Below are 23,408 nucleotides of genomic sequence, written 5' to 3'. Positions count from 1 at the left end.
AATTATATATTTAAAAATCTATAGGAAACAATCCAAAAATAGTACCAACAACCATGAAAACTCTGTACCGTATTCAGTTATTTTTATAAGAAGAAAAATTGGAAGCAACCAATAATATAAGAATGACTAAGTAATTATAGTATTTTCATTGGGTAGAATATTATGGAGCTATTAAAATGGTGGTTATAAAGGTCATACAGCAACATCAAAAAGGTAAAGTATAATCCTAACTGAAAATAAGACACAGAATTATACGTACACTATGATTATAACTATGCAAAACAAAATGAAAAAACGTTCATAAGATTGCAAGCATTGCTGGTAGGAGCTGCCTTTTGAGATGTCTTATTAGTAATGTTCATATCATTTGATTGAGTAATTCAACTTCTGGAAATATATCTTAAGAAAATTATCCAAAAAAAAAGAAAGAAAGAAAAAAGAAAAAGAAAAGAAAATTATCCAAAATGAGAAAAAAAAGGCAGGGGGGATGGTTAGGAAGAAGAATTTTTTAATACATCTCTGCAACTTTTTTTTTAATTTATAAAGAACTAAAAACAGCTTAAATGCGTAGGAAGAAAGAGATAGTTAAATTAGAGCTTATCTGTCAGAATGTTATACAGCTATGAAGAATGAATGAAATTAATGATAAATTCATAAATTTAAAAGGCAGTATTCATTTTAAAAGCAATATATAAAATAATATGACTATATGATTTAAAAGTACATACAGATAAAAATTTAACAGTGTATTTGCTAACAATATATAAAAAAATTAATAGTGATTAACAGTGGTTACATAACAGAAAATTCTTTTTTTTTAATTTTTTTTTAAGATTTTATTTATTTATTTGAGAGAGAGAATGAGAGAGAGCGAGCATGAGAGGGGGGAGGGTCAGAGGGAGAAGCAGACTCCCTGCTGAGCAGGGAGCCCGATGCGGGACTCGATCCCAGCACTCCAGGATCATGACCTGAGCCGAAGGCAGTCGCTTAACCAACTGAGCCACCGAGGCACCCATAACAGAAAATTCTTAATGCCCATCATCGTTCTTATGCTTTTCTATATGTCCAAGTTATATACAATAATCATAGTAGTAGGTATTACTTTGATAATCAGAAAAAAATTGTAAAAGCCTAAATAGGAAAAAAATTAAATATCTATATTGGCGCTGTATAAGTATGGTTGATTAAGGATTGTGTGCTTGTGTTTCTAGTTTCCACATCTTGGAATGTAGTTATGCTAAATTTGTAATTTCAAAACCTGTAATATTTAGTAAGGGGACCCATTCTATACCTTATTTGCCTTTTGGTAAGCCATGACATTAATAATAACACTTTACATTTATGTAAGGATTTACAATTTGCAAGGTATCTCACTTGTATTATTTCATTTGATTCTCACACTTGTGTAAAGTAGAAACTGTTACCATGCTACAGTTGCAGAAATTGATTCAGAGATTAAGTGAGGTCCTCCAAGTCATTTGGCAGATACCTAACCAAACCAGTGTTGAACCCAGTGGTTAAGCTTCCAAATGCGCTCACGGTTTCCATGGAATCATTTTCACAATTCTCATCAGGAAGGATAAAGCACTATGCCATTGCAAACATAACACAAATGCTGTAAACAACTAAGACATTTACTGGAAGAGAGTGACTTTGATTCGTTTATACCTATTCTTTCCACTGTCCTCACAATGATTAATTTTTTTTAAAAATCAGGCTTTTAGCCTGGGTGGCTCAGTACGTTAACTGTCTGCCTTTGGCTCAGGTCATGATTCCAGGAGCCCTGCTCAGTGGGGAGCCTGCTTCTCTCTCTCTCCCTCCGTCCTCCCCCCACACCCACCCCCCCCCCACTCTCACTCTCTGTCTCTCCAAATAAATAAATAAAATCTTTTTTTAAAAAAGTTAGGCTTTGATGTTTCAGTTAGTACCTTTCCAACACATCCCCAATCCCTTGGTATGTCCAACTAATTAAGCAGTGATGTAGACTTTGCATGAAGTACTTTTTAATTAGCTACAGTGATTCCCAAATTATTCAGCCTGGGCTCAGGACCCTTAATATTCAAAATGACAATCTAGTGCATGTAAACTCTTTATTTAAATAGTGACATCTGAGATTAAGCTCAATAAAGGTTTCTATGGAAACTAACTGCAATATCAAAACTTACCAAAACACCAAAATGATCCAATTAGAAGAGGTAAAAATAAGTGATGGAAAGAGCAGCTATCAATAGTATGGAAGAGTTCATCCAACTTCCTCACATTAATTTTCATAAATGTGTCTGCATATTCATTAGAAGACTATGCAATTTATTTGCTATTCAAGGATTTCAACTAGACAAGAATGATACATGAAGTGGAAGTTTAGTTGTTCTTCAATAGTATTGAAGCCAATTTCATAGAAACACAGACATTAAAACTGAAGAGCAAGGTAAATTTACATGAATGTATACACATAGATAACGTAAACACTGCTAAAGATAAAATTCTAGGATTCCTGCAGCAGAAGAGATCAATAAAGTTCATGAATTAGTTCCAAATAGAAAAGTTAAATAAGGCTTCAGTCTTCCTTAGAACTAAGAACAAAGGGAAATATTTGCTAAGTTTGACTGCAGAATGAAATGCAAACATAAACGTATTTATTAAAGGTTGTAATCACATAAGAAGCTCTTAATAATAGCTCTGAGAGTCAAGTATAATATAAGAACAACTCATGAATGTGTAATTTTTAAAAAAATTTTCTACTATGAACGTTAACCAAGTTCAGATTTAAACCTTGACATTTGGATGCACTGTGACAACTGAAGACCCAAAATGGTTTTCAAAACACACATGGCTACAGAATTCTAACTTTTGTTTTGAAAGCTTAGGTCACAAGATATTTTCTTGGAAATCCTTGCAAAAAGACATCCAAGTATGTTTAATAAGTAGTATTCTAAATTTTATTAATAAAACACAATGACCAAGTGACATATATAGCTGCACTACTAACAGACATCTCAAAATTAACCCAATCTGAAATCTAGCTCCTGATCCTTTCTGCTTTTCTTGGAGTCTTTCCCATCTCAGTCAATGGTGACACCATCTTTAATGCCTGTCCATCATTCTGTGTTATCAACCCAGTATAGACAACTGGCTTTGAATGGCACAGTGGTAGACCAAAGGGGATCTATTTTTGTCACATTAAGCAATACTGAAAAAGGACAGCGGAGAGCAATGTCTCTACGCAGGAATGATAACACTCATAAAACTTACTGTGTTAAGAAGTCTGTTAAGAAGTATGGTAGTTCCTGGGGGGCAGAAAAGGACATCCAGTGGAGTTCACCAAGCCCTGAAAAACTTGGAACAATGTGCCGTCCTTTCCTGGCCTGCCTTCAGTGAGCAGTGCATGGGAATTATCTGACCCACCAGGAAATGTCTCTCCTATTGACAGATGAGTGCAGTTTCTTGCCACCCATGTCCACATACACCCATGTTAGTGGTGTGGCCCTGGATAAATAACATTATCTTTTCTTCTTCAGACTTGTATATTGAAGTGAGTCATAAAGAAGAAAAAGGGATCAAACCAGTGCTGCCTACTTATGTCTATGGCTAACATTTCCAAAGCATGCTCGCAATAAAATCTCTTCCCTCTGGCTTGAATACTAGATACCTGAATTCTCAGTTTTCTTTTCCCTGACCTGCATTCTCTCTTCTTACAACTTGCTCCACCAGAGACCAAAGCAGTTCTTCCAGAATATAGAAACATGAATCCTTGGGGTCATGCACACACTCTCCTCATTCTAGCTATTTTATAAATTAAGATGGCAATTCAGTCTTTGGCACTCCAGCCTTGACACCTTCTACTCTCACTCAACAAGTTGTAAGGGGGCTAGAGTTGTAACCTCTGAGTTGTTATTTTGTGAACACAAATTACCTGTGCAGATTCTTTTAAAGTTGGGATTTTCCAGAAGGTGTCCTGGTAGGCGGCACTGGAACCGATGTTGCCAGAACTCAGGGAACCAGGGATTCCTTGTATTAGTGTCCAGCCTCAGCTTCAGGAAATAATCATCAAATGACCTGACCTCTGGAGATTGCAGCTTTATTGTGATTCCCCCGTTGGCTTCCACCTCATAACCTTCAATGACTTCATCTCTGTCTGCCCATCCATCACTAAAAAAATTCAGGGATTGGGGTGGGGAGAAAGAAAGACAAAGGTCTCACAAATAGGGCTCAGCATTATGCATGAATGAAGCAATTCAGCAAGGCTGAAAGTCTATTTTATGCCAGAATTGCTACCTATCAATGACTTTTTTTTTTTTGTGGAAGAGTAGTAAATTCTGAAATCATAAAGTCCTGTTTGTTTTTCACAGTAGTGAAAGTGATGATGAAGATGATGATAGTAGCAATGACAAGAACTCACATTTATTGAGCATTTACTAGGCATCAGATTCTGTACTATTTACTTTTACTCAGTCAGATGTTCAGCAACTAACTGAAATCCCAGTGGATCCAGAATATGGATCCAGGCAGTCTGGCTCCCAAACCCAGTGCTCTTTAGGCCACAAAACCCATCAGCTGCTGTCCAAATCAGAATAAAATAAAACCCAGGCACTCGGGGCCTTCACAATAAGAGCTCAGCAAGGTTTCAAGGTTGCAGCCAAGACCATTATATGAGCTGCATTTATGAGGTCGAAAATTGATTTAGCTCAGAAGCATGACAACCACAGATTTTGTGCCTGGACATTGTTCAAACTTGCCTCGCCTAGAAGTGATCAGATGCTTCCCCCTCAATGTTATCTCAAAATAGCAGCATTATAAGAAAACAATCCCACTCCCCAAAATAAAAATAATCCTCCTGCTCACTAAAAGGAAGTTAACTGATGTTTTATTCAGTGAATTCAATTTTTTAAAAAAATTTGGCCACCTTCTAGAACATTCATATCAGTCATGAGTGATGTAGCTCCAATTTAATTTAAGTGTACATATGAGCCGGGCCAAACCTCATGTGAGTGCTTTTTTTTTTTTTTTTAAAGATTTATTTATTTATTTGAGAGAGTGAGAGAGAGTACATGACGGGGGGAGGGTTAGAGGGAGAAGCAGGCTCCTCGCTGAGCAGGGAGCCCGATGCGGGACTCGATCCAGGGACTCCAGGATCATGACCTGAGCTGAAGGCAGTCGCTTAACCAACTGAGCCACCCAGGCGCCCCTCATGTGAGTGCTTTGATCCCTTCCCAGCAGGTGCCAAAAAAAATTGCACTAGGTGGAGTTAAACAGGTAAAAAAGACTTTATTCAAGACTATTCCAATAGGCCAGAAACACTGAACTCCATTATGCTGAAACAAAAGTTGGGGGAGATTTAGGTGCTGAGATGAGCTAGTGAGCAAGTGCTAGGGGACATTGAGGGGAACTTGGTCAATGTGATTAGTCATCTGTGTTTGATAATTGTCATTTATCTAAGTTAAGCTCCCACCTTCCCACAGAAACTGGGAGACAGGGGTTTGCTATCATTCTTGATGATTACATTTCAAAGGGATGGCTTCCAGGTCCTTAAGAAAGAAATTTCTCTGCTGTAAAAACTGGCAAGAGGCTAGGAGAAAATGTATACCTCCGAGGGACAGAGAAAGAATTTATGACAGCATTTTTAAAATTAAATGCTCTAAGGAAAGGGAAGTCAAGGGGCCCATGGTCAGGAAGAAACTCATCTAAAGTTGAATCAAACTGAGGAGAGGGTTAAAGATTGTCTTGGTCAAGAGGTGGATTTATTTATACCCATAGAGTCATACCCTGCAGTTTCTGGAACACAACTGTTCAGTCTCTGCCAGAGAGAGTGTTTTATCACTTGCTTCTCACAGAGCAGGGACCTGGGCCAAATATATATGGCTGACCATAGTTCACCCCTTGTTAAACTGAGATCAATTGGAATAAATGTGTCCTCCATTTAGCTGAGTTAATTGGTGCAGTTCTGTTCCAGAATCTTCCCAGTGAACGATACAGGAGCTGTATTTTCACAGACTAAAAGTTGTAGAAGGTATAGCTGACTTAACATGATCCAGAACTGAAGGGACCTTGAGGTATAGTGTGGTCTAACCAGCCAGATCAGAGAATGATTATATGCTTCTTCTAAATCCATTGGGATAGAGATTTTACAATCTTGCACAGACCTTTCCTTCCCCCCACAGGCCCCCATCATTTTCTTCTTTCCTTCCTTCTGTCCTTCCTTCCTTTTGCATTTACCTAGATACACTGCTATGCTCAAGATTCAGTTAAGAATGAGACACACTATCCTCTTCCCCTAGTGTTACAGACTTGTGGGAAGAACAGACACCAAACAAGAATTACAAACACTGTAAAGGTAAAGAAGGAAAAGTGACCAGTACTGCAAGGAGGAGGGGCTTAGGGGTTTAACTTAGTCAGGTGTGTATGTATGTATATAAATGTGGGTAGAGAGAAAGTAATTAGGGATGACTATCCTACAAAAGCTATGTCTGAGTTGAGACCTAAAGGATGTGTGGGCATTAGTCAGATGAAGAGATGAGGAGGGACTGGTATAGAAGGTTCCTGGTAGATTATCTAATATACAGGAAAGAGCATGGGCCATTCAAAGAATTTGGAGAGTCAGTATAGCTGTAGCATAGAAAGAAGTATAGCAGGAGACAGAAGTGTGGGCATAAATTCCAGCTTAGTTACCATTAGCCTAAGGACTACAGAAGTCTTCAAAGTGTTGTAAGCCTATTACATAATAAGGCCACTGCACTCTGCCCCCTGGTGGGGAATGACCTGAGTCTTTCTAACAAGCCCTGTTCTACTCACCATCAAATTGGATATGACGGCCTGTCAAATTGATTTTAAAAAAGAAGACAGACTCTTTTATCTTTCTATATGCTCAGTCTACTTAGAAAGGCTTGAACTAGGTTATTTAGATTTATTCACATTATATCATAACTATATTTATAGCAATTTGAAGACCTGAACTATAGGGTTAAGGGTAAAAACAAAACCAGTTAGGCTTTCAAAAAATTCTGTTTATGAGTATATATTTAAAATCAAAATGACTTATAATTTGAAGGAAAAAAATTCATTTTTGACATAAAATTTAAGCTTGAAGTGTGTTTCTCCCCAAGATTTAATATTATGTGAGACTTCTCTGTGTGTGAATGTATAGTCTGAAAAAGAAACCCACAATTTTTTAAGTGTATGAAATGAGCCCTCAATACTGTTTATTTCCATTTCTTTTTTTTTTAATCATTCCCAGTTTATAAAAGCAAGTATCATGTGTCAGTGGTGGAAGCAGAGAAAGTGTGACCTCCTGCCCTTTTGCCCTCCAACACAGAGGAGCACATCATGGGAGTAAACCTGAATATAGAAAATTTGAAGTCAGATGGCTTAGTGGGGCAGAGCCTTAGATCCCCTTTGCCATTGGTTAAAGTCCTTCCTCCTAACTATTGATGACCTCATTCTAGAAATTAGAGTTGGTGTTAAACCCAAGAAGTCATGAAATCAAGGAGAACCAGGATGTGACAGAAAAAAATATTCAGCTGGGATTGGTTGGTGAATACTTTTGAAGGGTTAATCACTAGATTTTTATATGAGATCTTAAATCTATCACAGGTAAGGTGTTAGGGAATGCTAACAAAAAGTTGCTGAAAAACATCCATAAAGCAATTCTTGGTTTTTATATATTTAAATCATTTTGTTTACAGACCACTTGCCAAATGTATTTACAGAGAATTTTAAAGGATTTTTGTGTTCAGTTGTGTTGGGACTTTTTACAAGGATAGTGTTTTGGTGAATTCTCTGTGAAGCATACTTGAAAACAGGGAGGCAGCAGCTCTCCTGATACCTGGTTTGGATGTTTACTTTTGTTACTGTTGTTGATAGTGGTGGTAGTAATGTGAACTATGCGACCAGAGATGACCTGCAAGCACCTGCTCACCCCAGGCTTCTGCAGTGAAACCTGCTGCGCTGGGTGCTGAACTCTATGAGGCATATTCACAGCCTCCAGCAGCTTCTGCTGCCCATCTGTTCCCCAATGATGAGTTCCTTTTCCTCTCTGGGGTCTAGAAATAAAGCTGCAGAATGTGGATAAACAAGGTGAACATTTAACAGACAGCTACATGTCTTTAAGTATTCCTCACAAAACAAGAATCCTTGTTCCTTGTTCCCCTCAACAATTTTATACAACAGTTCTTTCACAAAGCTGTCCTCGTCCCAAAAATCATTGTTCTAGTCCCTGTGAAATTCCACAATCCCAACCTGAATAATTAGAAGATTTCTTCCACTGAATAAATTCTGATGGAAACAATAGGAAAATATTATTTCTAATTCCACCAATTATAACTGGACAGGGGCTGCATGAGTGTCACTTTTGCATTATATAAATTAAAATAATTTAATAAGCAAATTGACATTAAAAAAAGAAATACAATAGTATTCATTTAAAAATTGTTTAAAAACATTTTAGAAAAACATATTTATATTCAGTTAAAATAATTACAATCTAGGGAGCAAAGCAATTTGATTTGTGTTGAGTACAAGTAACTGTGTGTACCTGAAAATAAAGCTATCATTCCTTTAAAATATTCCAGAGATTACCATATAAGCAAGAAAATGAGAAAAGGATAATAAAAGTATTTTCAAAAACATACGTAAACAAGCACAAAATTCTATTAATACAATGCTAACCATACTGATAAAGGCTGAAGAAATGTCACATGATGCAATTTAAATCAAGTGATGTCAATTATGGGACATTTTGTGGCGGTAATGGCAGCTTTTTCAATAAGAATTCAGACTGGCTTTCCTCATAAGAATCCTGTATGAGTTGGGCATTTTGCTTACCGCTACAGATACATTGCTAAGCGGTACAGGCAAGGCCCCTGCTCTCAAGGCAATCACAGTGGTGGGGAGGACTAGCCGCTTAATACATAACAGCCACAGGGAGTTGTGGCAGCTGATAGGAAAGGAAGGTGGGCTACACAGAAGCACAGAAAAGGGGCAGGGTCCTGTCAAGGGAGGTTTTGCCCGAGAAGTAACATCTAAGATGAGACTTAAAGGATGCATTGAAGCTACACAGTAACAAGGGAGATGGAAGAAAGGACCAGCTCAAGAAAGTACAAAGTTATCAAACAGCAAGGTGTTCGGTTTGCTTAGAGTGTGCCAGTAAAGGAATGAGGTCAAGCCAGTGAGATCTAAAAGAACCTGAATGTCCTTGTTAAGGATTTCGGATTTCATTTTTATGGTGGTGAGAAACTATTCAGATTTTAAACAGGGATATGACATGATTTAGGTTTGTTTTAGAAAGGTCATTCTAGAAAGTACTTAAGAGTGGAGGTTCTTTGGCTGTAGAATTCTCAGACAAAAGCTATGGAAACACACACACACATGCACACACACAGGCTAATCACATTGTAATATGAATGCAGGTGTTGATGGTGTGGAGGCGTTGATGAACCAGGAATTGGGGTAGTGGTCACAATTAGTCTATATTTAATTTTAAAATTAGTTGCTGCAAACCGACCACAAATATAGAACTGACACAAAATGTAGGTATTTTTTATTTAGTTATATAGCACAGGCCACTTAGAGGTCCCTCAGCTCACTGAAAAACAGAAGAGAGGATGAATTTTAAATCACCTTTGGTTGTCCTGTATTGCTAGAATTAGAACTCAAACAGAAGCCTTACTTCTAGTACTATGGTATTTGAGTAGAAAAGTGACCCAGGAGAGGAGGGAATGGGACGGCGTCAAAGGGCAAAACAGCAAGAATGAAGGGAATTCTCAAGAAGTGGAAACTTCATGTAAAGGAGATCAAGGTCAGATTAGTAATTCTTTATTTTTCATCTTTTCCTCACCTCTACCCCCAGTTCAGTCCTGGCATACTGAGCCTGAATCATCTGCCACCTGGAGAGACTATCCTCCTCTCCTAGCAGAAATGTAAAGCAAAGATGATAAATATGGCACACAACCTTGCAAATGTGGAAGCCATTTCCTAAAACTTCTACAAACCAATTTTTCATGTATCAATGACAATTTTAAGCCAGTGTGAAACAAGGTGGGCTGATGAGGGGAATTTCCACGGACAAGTAGGTCTTTTCTCTTCCTTCAAATTCCACTACCAAGATAGCACCCCATTTTATCTCTCATTCAACTAATCCTGAGAGACAATGTGAAATAGGAATTGGTTATTTAAACTTTCCAAGCCTCTGTTTCTCCACCTATAAAATGAGAGGGGAAATGATATCAACCTCTTAGAATTGTGTGAGAATTAAATCATATGATCCATGTGAAATACTTAGCACAATCTAACACATGATGAAACCTTAATAGATGTTAACAGTTCTTAATCATCAATCTCCTCATGATCCAACCCATGTCTGAGCTATATGTACATATGGGAAAGATTTCTCTACAAAAGCACTACTCACCATGTGGTCCAAAGATTGGTATCAATTCATAAACTGTTACCAGTCAAGAGGAAGTAAGAGACTGAGACTAAGCATTTCGGAAAATCTAAAGCAGTTGCAAGATCTAAGAACATGATAGGTGGACTCATGTCTTGCATAGGGTATAAACACATCATTTTACAATTTATATGGTGAACTGCCTGTAGCTCAAGTTGTATGCATGCCATATGCAGTAGAACCATGTTACAGTATGTGACATTTCAAGGTTGCTTTGCATCTGTAACCCAAAAGTATATAAATATCCAAGAATATATTCTTATTTGTTTTTATACATGTTTTTACAATCACTTTAAATTTTAATCAAGCCTATTTTATAATCAATCCTATAAGATTAACTTCTAAATTAGGGAAATAAAATTCATATTATTTACTTTAACTCCAATTATATGGCCATACAAGCTTCACTGAATTTTTATTTATTTATTTACTTATTTATTTTATATATATATATTTTTTTTAATAAGAAAATGTATACAATCTGCTGAATGTGGCAACAGTAGTATTTGAATGTGGATAGTGGAAATGATTCCACAGAAACAAGGGCAAAATAGTTCTGATGAAACCTACCTGAAATATGTCAGCTTATATACTGAATTTGGTTTTTATCCCTAATTGATGGTGAAGTGCTAAAACCATAGTGTATTATTTATGGAGTTGTTTTACCCAATGAATTTATGAAATCATCAAAATTTACTAATCATTTATATACAAAATATTAAAAAATTAAATTTAAAGCCAAATAATTATTTGAAACAAACAGTATTAAAAAGCCAATAGAAGTCTACGTTCAATATTCTACATAAAACATTAGTATTTCATGGGTTCTTATGAAGTGGCATTTAGGCTTGCTAAGACTAAAATACACATACAGTTGCCAAGACATTATTGAATGACTGCATCAAAGATATTTGCTTAGAAATGTTTGCTGATTCTGGTAAAGAAAGTAGCTCGTTTTACTTTCTGATGCATCATAGCTCAGTGATTTCTGAAACTGCCTAATGATATGGAAAACCAACTCATTGAATAAATGAGGCTAGCAAAGCATTCTTCAACTGTAACTTGACAAATGTGCAGATAAACTCTTATGTGGCAGTTCTTTTAGTATGTGTGCAATTTGAAAATGAAGATTTAAAGGAAGAAAGCTCTGCTCTTATTTAAATTCTCTTTTAGTTTCAATGCTGAGAAGCACAACTAGTTCTAGATATGATAAAATTATGAAGAATTACTTTGTCAAAAAATGTGGTTGGCAGTTTATGTTTTGTATAGGGGTATGTTCTGATGCTGCAACTGCCAACAGGGAAACATTCTGGAGGAGCTACCCACATAGCTTATGAGAGAATGTAACTCAATGCAATGCTTTCTTCATTGAAAATATCTTGATTTAAAAAAAAAATCAGGGCGCCTGGGTGGCTCAGTTGGTTAAGCGACTGCCTTCGGCTCAGGTCATGATCCTGGAGTCCCTGGATCGAGTCCTGCATTGGGCTCCCTGCTCAGCGGGGGGTCTGCTTCTCCCTCTGACCCCCCCCCCCAATGTGCTCTCTCTCTCTCATTCTCTCTGTCTCAAATAAATAAATAAAATCTTTAAAAAAAAAAAAATCAGCTGAAGTAAACAACCTTTAGTGGCAGTACAAATTTCGAGTTAGGTAAGAAAATGCACCGAAGGTGGTTTTCACTGGCCCATCAGAACGGATCGTTAGCATTTTTTCCAAATGCTGTGTTCTGTGACTTAACATTGGTAGGTTGAAATTATTCATGATGGTATACTTCAAGGAAATCAGTAAATGCTACAAATTAGGGCTTCTGTTTTATTGTCTTTTTTCCCCACACAGCCCGTTGTGATAATATGGAACCTGACCATAAACAGCTATTATTGGTATTAATGGGCAAAGTTATATCAAGAGTGAACTACAGAACACAGTTGGTGTTTCTTCAGGATAAGAAATCAGTTTGGTCTCAATATTTAAACATATCAATAGGAAAGACTAACTTGCCCTATTGACTGATATCTGATATATTTAATGATCTCTGTATTTACTGAAAAGAAAGAATTCTTTTTTTTCTTTTTTACAAATAGGAGCTGAGGGCAAAGGGCAAAATTAAAAGTCAGAAACTTTGAAGAACATGTTGGTTTTTTTTATAGATTGCTGTACCACAATTTTAATTTAAAAAAATTGTCGAGTAGAAAATGATCTCAATATTATCATCTGCAGAGTGATGTCAGCAAATACTTCATGAATTGGATTGCCTTTGTCTCCTTGGGCTGCCATAACAGAAGACTACAGACTGGTGGCTTAAACAGCATAAATTTATTTTCTCATCGTTTTGGAGAACAGAGGTCCAAAACTAAGATTCCAATTGATTCAGTTTCTAGTGAGAGTTCTCTTCCTGGCTTGTAGACTATGTCCTCATATGGCCTTTCCTCAGTGTATACATATACACAGTGTGAGAAAGAGAGAAAACAAGCACTCTGGTGGGTTTTTGTCTTTGTTTTCTTATAAGGACACTAACTGTATTGGATCATGGTCCTATCCTCATGACCACATTTAACCTTAAGTATCTTTCTAAAGGCCCTATCTTCCAAAAGAGTCACATTGGAGGTTAAGGCTTTAACATATGAATTTTGAGGGGACATAATTCAGTCCATAGCAGATGGAATTTTATTAAATTTGTTATTCATTTAAAAAATCCTTATATAAGAAATTGGAAGTGCATCCAGGATTCTTTTATTTCATCAACAGGTAATTCAAATTGAACTAAAAAGTTACGGGATAAATTACTGAAATTAGCTAGTGATTAAAGATTAAAGATGACTTTTGAAAATAGAGCATCACTCACTTCACTTGGGATAAAAAATTTTAAATGAATACCCCAAACTCACTGAAATTGCTATAAACTCTTTCTTCCATTTCCATCAGCTGACCTCCGTGAGGCTGGTTATTCTACTAGGAAAGTTATGAAAATTAAATAAAGAAGAGGGGTACATATGCATGTACCATGCAAGTATAATTGTTAACCTAAAACCAGATTAGATAATTTAATAAACTCATTTATCATATTAAGATTTTAAATATTGATATGCATGGTGTTTGTTTAAAGTGTACATATAGGCATTTAACATAGGAAACTTCTACTTCACTTATAACTTTTTTTTTTTTAAGTAGGCTCTATGCCCAGTGTGGAGTCCAACATGGGGCTTGAATTCATGACCCTGAGATCAAGATCTGAGCTGAGATCAAGAGTTGGACACTTAACCAACTGAGCTACCCAGGCAACCCACTTGAAACTTTTTATTTACAATTATAGAACATCTAAAAGTTATGAGTATAATAGTAATTTTCTCTATTAATCACCTGGGCACACACTTTCAATGGATAATGAGCACTGTTTTGGTAATTCTTTCCTCCTTTGTTTTATTTTTATTATATTTACTGAAATGAGATTTTATGTCTGTTAAATCTATAATACAACTTTGGGCTTGTATTCTGCATGTCTTCATGCTGTATCTGACTTCCTAGTAATTTTTCTTTATTGTATTTTACCAAAGTACAATTCCTAACTAGATTGGAATTTTTAAAAAAAGAGAGAGAGAGAAGAAGAAGAAAAGGAAGATAGAGACTTCGAGAAGCACCTGTTCTAGAAGATGTTAAGGTAAATTTGTTAGAAGTTGTTAAGGTAAAGACTATGCTAATTAAACAGTTCAAAAAGGGACACCTCAAAACTCCATCTTGATGCTCATGGTAAATGAAACCATGACCACCAAGTAGAGACTTTTCATTTTGTTGAGAGGCTGTGATGGTTTCATTCCTTAGTGCAAAATTTTACAGATCTAAATTACCAATCTTTGCTCTCTGTTTTAAGTCCCTGGTTGTTTTATTGCTACTGAATCTTTATTTCTCATGTCCCTATGCCAACCGAGGGAGAGGCTGCAGTTTCCTACATAATTGTTAAGAACCAACTGAAGAGAAGCAAGAGACCCATTAAAAAAAGAATGCAAAAAAAAAAAAAAAAAAAGAATGCAACAAAGGGCCAAAGTGATTCTGATTAAAGCATAAATCAGATCCTGGCATTTCTTTGCTTAAAATCCACCAATGACTTTCCTTCTCACCCAAAGCTTTTCAATGAGTCCCTCAAAAGACCCTATACACTCTGAGCCTGATTTCCTCTCTCATCTCTGGCTATTCTAACCTTTGCCCTTCTCCAGCCACACTGACTGCCCCTCTGTTCCTCAGTGAATAAGGATGCCCTGGCCTTAGGATCTTTGCACTGGCTATTCTCTCTGCCTAAAATTCTGGGATTCTCTTCACTTGGGTATTTTCATGGCTCACTCTTTCATTTCCCTCATGTCTGCTCAAATATCACATTTTCAGAGAGATCTTTCTCTATTTAAAATTCTGTCCCTTCTCTCTATTCCTTTTTTCTCATTTAAACTTATCACTACCTGACATACGATATAAACATATTTTCTTTATCCCTCTAGTAAAATGGAAGCTCCACATAGGCAGAGAGGTTTTTACCCTTTTTGTCCACTTATGTAACCCCAGCATTTATAACAGTTGTTGGCTCATACTAGGTGCTTATTATATATTTGTTAAATGAATTGAATTAATGGATAAAAATCTATGAACCAATTTGAATTCAAGAATTCATAGAAAATAACTATAACAGTGATAAGCTGGACATGGCTTAAACCAGCTGGCAAGAATCCATTGTTAGCATCTGTTCTCAGCTCTGTATCAAGTAACTTCATGTCAGAAAGTTGAAACTGGGGCGCCTGGGTGGCTCAGTTGGTTAAGCAACTGCCTTCGGCTCAGGTCATGATCCTGGAGTCCCTGGATCGAGTCCCGCATAGGGCTCCCTGCTCGGCAGGGAGTCTGCTTCTCCCTCTGACCCTCCCCCCTCTCATGTGCGTGCTCTCTCTCTCATTCTGTCTGTCTCAAATAAATAAATAAAATCTTTAAAAAAAAAAAAAGAAAGTTGAAACTGGCGATAGTGAGCGTACTTACTTTATGGGTATATCAGATTTTCTAACGAAGTACCACAAACAGGAAGAGTCACAACTGAAATTTATTCTCTCAAGTTCTAGAGGTTATAAGTCTGAAATTGAGGTGCCAGCAGGACCATGCTCCCTCTGAGACTCGTGTGGATCCTTCTGTGAATCTTCTGAGCTTCTGATGGTAACCATCCATCCATGGCACTCCTTAGCCTACAGCTGCATTACCCCAATCTCTGCCTCTGTGGTCACATGGTGTTCCCCTGTGTGTCTATGCCTCTGTGTCTCTTCTACACTTATAAGGACAGCAGTCATATTGGATTGAAGGTCTGCCTTACTCCACTATAATTTCATCTTAACTAATTACACTTGGAACAATTCTATTTCCAAATAAGGCCATATTTTGAGGTATTGGGGATTAGGAATTTAACATATTTTTTTAGAAGACACAATTCAATCCATAAAAATGAGCAACACTAGAAATCAAGGCTTTATTGTTCTGCTTTGTTTCTTTTCTTTTTTCCTAAGATTTTATTTAGTCATTTGACAGAGAGAGACACAGCGAGAGAGGGAACACAAGCAGGGGGAGTGGGAGAGGGAGAAGCAGGCTTCCCGCTGAGCAGGGAGCCTGGAGAGAGGGAACACAAGCAGGAGGAGTGGGAGAGGGAGAAGCAGGCTTCCTGCTGAGCAGGGAGCCCGATGTGGGGCTCGATCCCAGGACTCTGGGATCATGACCTGTGCCAAAGGCAGACGCTTAACAACTGAGCCACCCAGGTGCCCCCTTTGTTTCATTTTTTAAAAGAGCCAGTTGTTAAACATTTACAGCATACCACTAACTAAAACATGCTGTGACATTTTCTCTGAAATTCAGGATTACTTGTAAACTCTGACCTACCTGTTAGATTAGCTAAAGGTGATTTAAATGATTAGTTTTAAAATAGATATAATAGAAATTAAAAGATATTATTTTTTAAACAATTTATGAAAGCTACGGTTATATAATTTATACACTTGGATTACTTTATTTTTTTCTCAAGAGCAGATAATTACATGCTAAGGAGCATCAAAAAATATAAAACACACAGAAACTGACCAAAACGGTAGCAGCCTAATAAATACTATTAATTTTAAAAAGAAGATTTACAGTTTATGCCTGCAGTTATTTGAATTTGGGAACAATAATTATAGCTTTTACATTAGAATTAGATATGCACACTTGTGTATGCTTTAGGTCCCTCAGCTTTGAGTTGTTCTTAATGATGAATTGAATTGTATCTGGGACTTAGTACATCATTCTAATAATACAGGAAAATGAATACAAAAGTATCATATATTTTTTATTTTACATTCATATAATTCATTTAGAGTAACTTTTGACTCATTGAAGAACTAATCTAGATCCTCCAACATTAGCTGATTCAAATCTTTTGCATTCTTTCATTTAATAAATATTTACTGATATCCTACTTAGTGCCAAGCACTGTTAGGACCTGAAAATACATTAATGAATAAGACCAAAAATAACCCTGCTCTCATTTAAATTCATAGGTTGGACTTCTATTTCTAGCCTAAACAGAGTAATAAGTACCAAATTTACTCTTCTGTGTGAAACAACTAAGACACTGGACAAAATATATGAAACAATGGCTCTTCAGACATTTTACATCAGGCAATGAAAGACGGTGATCTCTGCAAGGTGAGCAACAAATAAGATGAGCCTTATAATATTTTGAGTGCACTGCTTGGAGGTTTCCAAATCATGGCTCAGAAGCAAGCAGGGGAGAGGGGAATAGGAAGGGATAGACTCAGGTACAGTCCAGTGGATTCACTGAGTTGAGTGGACAGAGTTGTGAGTCAGGAAAAACCAAGGTGGCCAGAGTCCACAGGGCAAAGCACTGGAGAGGGAAGAGCTGCAAGACAGAACAGTCTATAGTAATTCTCCCAAAAGTATTCAGTTGAATATAGACAGCTCAGGCATGTGATGAATTTACTTAAGGCTGAGGAAGCAACCAACTAAGAAAATTTGAGGGCATAGTGCCTGGAGGTCATATACAGTTGGAAATAATAAATGCTCCCAATAGCCAGAACAGAAAAGTCATGTTTCACAGGAAGATGGCTAAAGTACTAAGAAGGATCTTGCCTCAGTATTTGGGAAAAACTAGCCATGGACTAAATGCTACTCTGGTCTTGGCTAACAAAGCTTAAAAGCAAGATGCAAAAGGACCAAATTATTTCTAAGTAACGTCACCTCTTACCATAAGTAGCTCAAGAATATTTTTAAGAAATATAAAATTTCCAGTGTCCAACAAGGTAAAATTCATAATGTCTGGCATCTAATAAATCTTACATATAAATTCATATGTAGAGTGAGGAGGAAAAGAAATATTAAAGTGACAAATAATGACAAAAAGTTATCATGTGGTGATATAGGTTAAGTAGAGGGTTTTTAAAGAGTCATGTGAAATAAATGAAGAGGGGTATAGTTTACATTGGGTGGTCAGGGAAGCACCTCTGAAAAGATAACACTTAAGTGGAGCTCTGAGCTGTGTGAAGGCATGATCCGTGTAGCGTTCAGAGGGACTTTAGGCAGCTAGTGCAAAGGCCTTGAGGTACGAATAAGTAGCTATGGCTGTACATTGCTCACTTGCACACAGAAATGTAGACTCAAAATCTTTACATTGATCAGAATAGGATGTACTATATCCTGTACACCATATATTTGCTATTCTCTTAAGATATTATAAATTTTCTGTTTTCAGTTTTTTAAAAGTCCCTGTTGGACAATGAGAAGGTAGTCTCATTTTGGTTACCCAGACTGATGAGTGATCCTGAGAACAAAGCTTCCGAACTCTGTGAAACCACTGGAGCTCAAAGCAAGTCATAACTCTTACCTGCACCTCAGTTAGCATACCCTGTTTTCTATGTAGTTATGAGTCCAGAAATACCTCCATGTTCAAATTACAAAAATATCCCAAGTTCCCTTTGGAAAAATTGTAAAATCATGCCCTAAGGGAACTCAGTATGGCTCAAAATTACATTGTGTTATAGCAAGCTATTGCCTGTAGGATCCCACTAGGACTAGGTCTCAGTGGACCCATTTAGAGCTTAAATTGTGCAAAGTTTGAATTTGAGGCTTTAGCTTTTGACTAAGCCATAAGCACTGGAATTAAAACTGAGCTATCCAACAGGTTCCACCTCATCACTAAAATTTCCATTACCATTTCTTTTTTAGTGGCCTCTGGTTCTAAAGCAGTGTCGGGTTGAGAGGAGGCCTCTGCTTAGAGACAGGGGACTGGAATCAAGAGCTATGCATGTTTCTGTGAAAGAGAAAAAAAGAAGTGTTCATTTATGGAGGACAGTAGATACTCCAGCCTCATTTAATTTAATATCAGATGAGAAAAGGGCAGATGAGTATACATGGAGGCAGAGAAGGTAGGTAGCATGAACAATAATGAGTAAGAGGTTTATAAAATGAAGTAAAGGAGGAATGAGTTACGAAGATCTTGAGTTATTCTCAGCAATTGTGTGTGGCTGGGCAGTTTCTTGAGTTGCAGAGTTATTGGATGACTAAAATAAAACTCCCAGATGAAAGGTCTCATAGCAAGAATAATTCTTCAGTGCTCCAGATAATATAACTTTGTGTCCCCAGTAGCTATTTGCAGAAGAAAAGAAGGAAGAAAAGAACAGAGGAAGAGAGAGAGAGGGAGTAAGAAATAAGCATATGAGGTCCACAGTGGTGGGAAAGTTAGCAGTGCACATGTAGAGGGCTGTTTCTGGTGCTACTTTCTTTCCTATATTCTAAGATGACAACCATGCTGTCAAGATCTTTTGCAGTTCTTTTTTTAAACTGATTTATTTTTCTTACTTGAACAAAAGGTCAAAGCACAGCAATTCACGGCTTTTCAAAAGTGAATCCAATGGTTCAGTAACTTCATTCACGAATTCTCTTAACAGACCCAATGCAAATTATCCTAATCTCTAATTTCTAGATCCTACCATTTGAAGGGGAAAAAAACATCCTTACCAACTTTACATCAATAGATATACAATTTGTTAATTAATCCTAATTGTTCAAACTGTTCCTGACTTTTTTCATTGAAAGTAGATTTTTTAAAAAAAAATTGCTAAAAATTCTCACAACATAGTCAACTAAGTTCATAAAGATATTCTTCTTACTACAATTACCTGAAATATAAAGTAAAATATGATCAAGAACAAAAAGCAATTCTCAGGTGCTAGAAATGGCAAGCAGAATCAAAGCCAAAAAATAAGTATGAGGTAATGCAACAACAGCCCATAAGAGCTTGGCTTCTGTAGAGAAAACCCTAAAGAATTGGAAATGGGTTCTAACAGCCATCTGGTGGTGTGAAAGATGGTTTTATGAACTACGGAGGTCAGAGGGATTGACCCTAACACCCTAGTATAAAGCTGGGAGACTTGACAGGTTGCAAAATCCAATAGAATGGAACTGGAACTGAGAAGTGTTGCCCACCAGACAGAGGAGGCTTGAAGTCAATCCAGGGACAAGGGTTCACAAAACATAGAGAAAAAGTCACAATGCATATGTGTGATGTCTGAATTTATACAATCTGAATGGAACAAGAGCCATAAGCACAGAAATTATCATAAAAATTGGCCTAAGATTATTAAAGCCCTTTAGAATCCAAGTGAAATGTCATTGAAAGTCAATACTTAAAGATACTTTCAAAATATAAGGAACTCTAAATCCTCATAAAAAAAATCCACTAAGATAAACTCATAAACACAGATGCACACGCACACACACATACACACACACACAAGCACTAAATTAATATTAAATCCACAAATGGGCTAACTTTCCTTTTAAAAGACTATTGCAACACTAGATTTAAAAACCTAGCTCTACGCTATTAGAAATTTCAAAAACAGTGATATAAAATGGTTGAAAGGAATGGGATCAAAGATCTTACTCCAGGAAAAAATGGCAGTAACAAATTTAAATTCTCTTTAAAAAATAAACTTCCAGAAGATGGCAGAGTAGAAAGATCCTAGGATACACCTAGGATACACCTAGAAAACAACCACTTTAGTGTAAATAACCCAGAAAATGACCTGAGGACAAGCAGAACAGACTCTCCACAGCTAAATGCAGAGAAGAGGCCACATCAAAGAGGGTAGGAAGGGTAGAGATGTAGTTGGGAGCCAAACTGAACCATGGGACTGTCCATAGAAAGAAGAGACACTACTGGCACAGAGAAGGGAAAGGAACAGAGCCCACACCAGGCATGGGGGACCTGCATTGCGAAGAAAAATCCTTAAAATATTTGGCTTTGAAAGCCAGAGGGGCCTAATTTCATGCGTTCTTACAATCAATGGGGTTTAACCCATGGGAAAAAAAATCAGGGGGCTGACTCTGGGAGAGCCACAGGGCAACAGGAAACTGAGTCCCTGCCCTTAAAGAGTCAGTACAACACACACCCCACTAAGATACAGCATAGAAGCAGCAGTTTGAAAAACACCTAGGGTATATGGGAAGATTTATTTACAAATCTCAGAGCATCTGCTGGAGGAGCAGGAATCTTTGGGAGACTTTTACAAGAACAAAAGAGCTGGCAGGCACCATTTCCCTCCTCTACCCTATCCCTCAGCCTAGATGCACACCTGTGGGAAGCAGCACAGCCCAAACATTCTCCACCTACCTTGCTAACAGCACACCCCACCCTTGCATTTTTCCATGTACCTGCCCCTTCCAGCTCAGCCTTGGCAGGAGTTTTCGCAGGTACCTATAGGCACCCTCTTGCAGTGGACCTGTGCAGACCTTGCTGGCACCATATACCCCATCCTATGTTCTGCAAACCCCTGCCCTCCAACATACCCTCAGCAGGAGTACATCCAAAGCAGTGCCATAAGCTTGCCAATGTGCAAGCAGCCCCAACAGGGGCCAATATGACTCCAAAGTGACGCCAACCCTGGGAAAATGTGATGATAACCATACACACCAGTCTGACTGCAACCCAAGCAGTGGTTTCGAGGAAGACATCTAGTTTGACTGAAGGCCCTGCCCACCAATGAAAGCTTCTCAGGGGACACAGAGAAAGTTTGCTGCAGTTTGGTGCTACAGCAGCTCTGGCAAATGCCTGGTCTGGTACAACTCAAGCCTAAGGAAGCCCCAGACTGGCCCACTAACAAGACAGAAACCAAACACTCCCCACAACAGGCAAAGAGAGCTATTGCAGATGACTGGACTGAAGGCAAACACAAATGAGCCACAATAGTAGGGGCACATACAAAACACACAGGAGACACCCTGGTAAACAGGGCACATCCCACAGCAAGGCACTGCAAGATCTCTTCTTCATAAGACCACTAGTTTCATGTGCAGGAGACCTAGCTGACTTTCTTCACACACACACACACACACACACACACACACACACACACACACACGGAGTTAGACAAAATGAGGAAGACAAAGGAATGTGTCCTGGGGCGCCTGGGTGGCTCAGTTGGTTAGGCGACTGCCTTCAGCTCAGGTCATGATCCTGGAGTCCTGGGATCGAGTCCCACATCGGGCTCCCTGCTCGGCAGGGAGTCTGCTTCTCCCTCAGACCCTCCCCCCTCTCATGTGCTTGCTCTCTCTCATTCTCTCTCTGTCAAATAAATAAATAAAATCTTAAAAAAAAAAAAAAAGGAATGTGTCCTAAGTGAAAGAACAGGACAAAATCACAGCAAGAGAGCTAAATGAAATGGAGGTAAGCAATATGATAGAGAATTTAAAGTAATGGTCATAAATACACTCACTGGGCTTGAAGAAAAAAGAGTGGAGGGCCTCAGTGAGACCCTCAACAAAGAGATGGAAAACAAAAGAGAGCCAAAAAGAGAAGAAGAATTCAATAACTAAAATTCAAAATACAGTAGAGGGAATAAACAGTACACTAGAGTAGACTAGAGAAAGCAGAAGAATGGATTAGCACCCTGGAAAACAGTAATGGAAAACAATCAAGCTGAACAAGAGAGAAAAAATAAAATAAAATAAATGAAAATAGATTTAGGGAACTCAGCAATACCATCAAACATAATAACATTTCCATCATAGGGATCTCAGAAGAAGAGAGAGAAAAGGGGGGGCAGAAAATTTATTTGAAGAAATTATAGCTGAAAATTTCCCAAATCTAAAGAAGGAAACAGAAATCCAGATCCAAGAGGTACAGAAATTCCACAATAAAATCAACCCAAGGAGAGCTACACCAAGACATATAGTAAAATGGCAAAATGTAGTGATAAAGAGAAAATTTTTAAAAGGAGCAAGAGAAAAGAAAACAGTTACATACAAGGGAAGTCACGTAAGCTGATTTTTCAGCAGAAACTTTGCAGGACAGAAGAAAATGGCATGATATATTCAAAGCACTGAAAGGAAAAAATCTGCAATCAAGAATACTCTATCCAGCAAGGCTATTGTTCAGAATAGAAGGAGAGATAAAGGGGCACCTGGATGGTACAGTCATGTAAGCATCTGACTCTTGGTTTCAGCTCAGGTTGTGATCTCAGGATCATGAATTAAGCCCCATGCTGGGCTCTACTCTCAGTATGGAGTCGCTTAAGGCTCTCACTCTCTCTCTGCCCCCCCCCCGCCACTGCCATGCTGACTCTCTAAAATAAATAAATAAATAATTTTTTTTAAAGGAGAGATAATTTCCCTGACAAACAGAAGTTAAAGGAATCCATGACCACTAAACCAGCCCTACAAGAAATGTTAAAGGGAACTCTCTGAGTGGAAAGGAAAGACTATAAGCAGGAGTAAGAAAGTAGGAAGCACAAAAGCAGTAAATTTAATTATATCTATAAAAATCAGTCAGGGGATACACAAAATAAAATGATATAAAGTATGACATCATAGACCTAAAATGTAGGGGGAAGAGGAGTAAAAGTTTAGTGATTTTAGAATAAGTCCTACCATAAGTGACCATCAACTTAATATAGACTGCTATATGCAGA

General features: G+C 37.6%; 1 protein-coding gene across 3 annotated transcripts in view; it reads right to left on the bottom strand.

Moving 5' to 3' along the window:
• Nucleotides 1-23,408, bottom strand: part of GRM1 (glutamate metabotropic receptor 1) — a 418,438-nt gene that overhangs the window by 103,596 nt on the left and 291,434 nt on the right. For all 3 annotated transcript variants that reach the window (XM_045866132.1, XM_045866133.1, XM_045866134.1), the window contains exon 3: nt 3,914-4,149. In XM_045866132.1, coding sequence (XP_045722088.1) covers nt 3,914-4,149 — 236 coding nt within the window. The remainder of the gene's footprint in view (nt 1-3,913; nt 4,150-23,408) is intronic.

This window comes from Mirounga angustirostris, unplaced genomic scaffold, assembly GCF_029215605.1.
Source record: "Mirounga angustirostris isolate CCGP_5_RB_7025 unplaced genomic scaffold, mMirAng1.0.hap1 SCAF_8, whole genome shotgun sequence".
NCBI classification, from domain to species: Eukaryota; Metazoa; Chordata; class Mammalia; order Carnivora; family Phocidae; genus Mirounga; species Mirounga angustirostris.
This window is presented reverse-complemented; position numbering and strand designations above follow the sequence as displayed.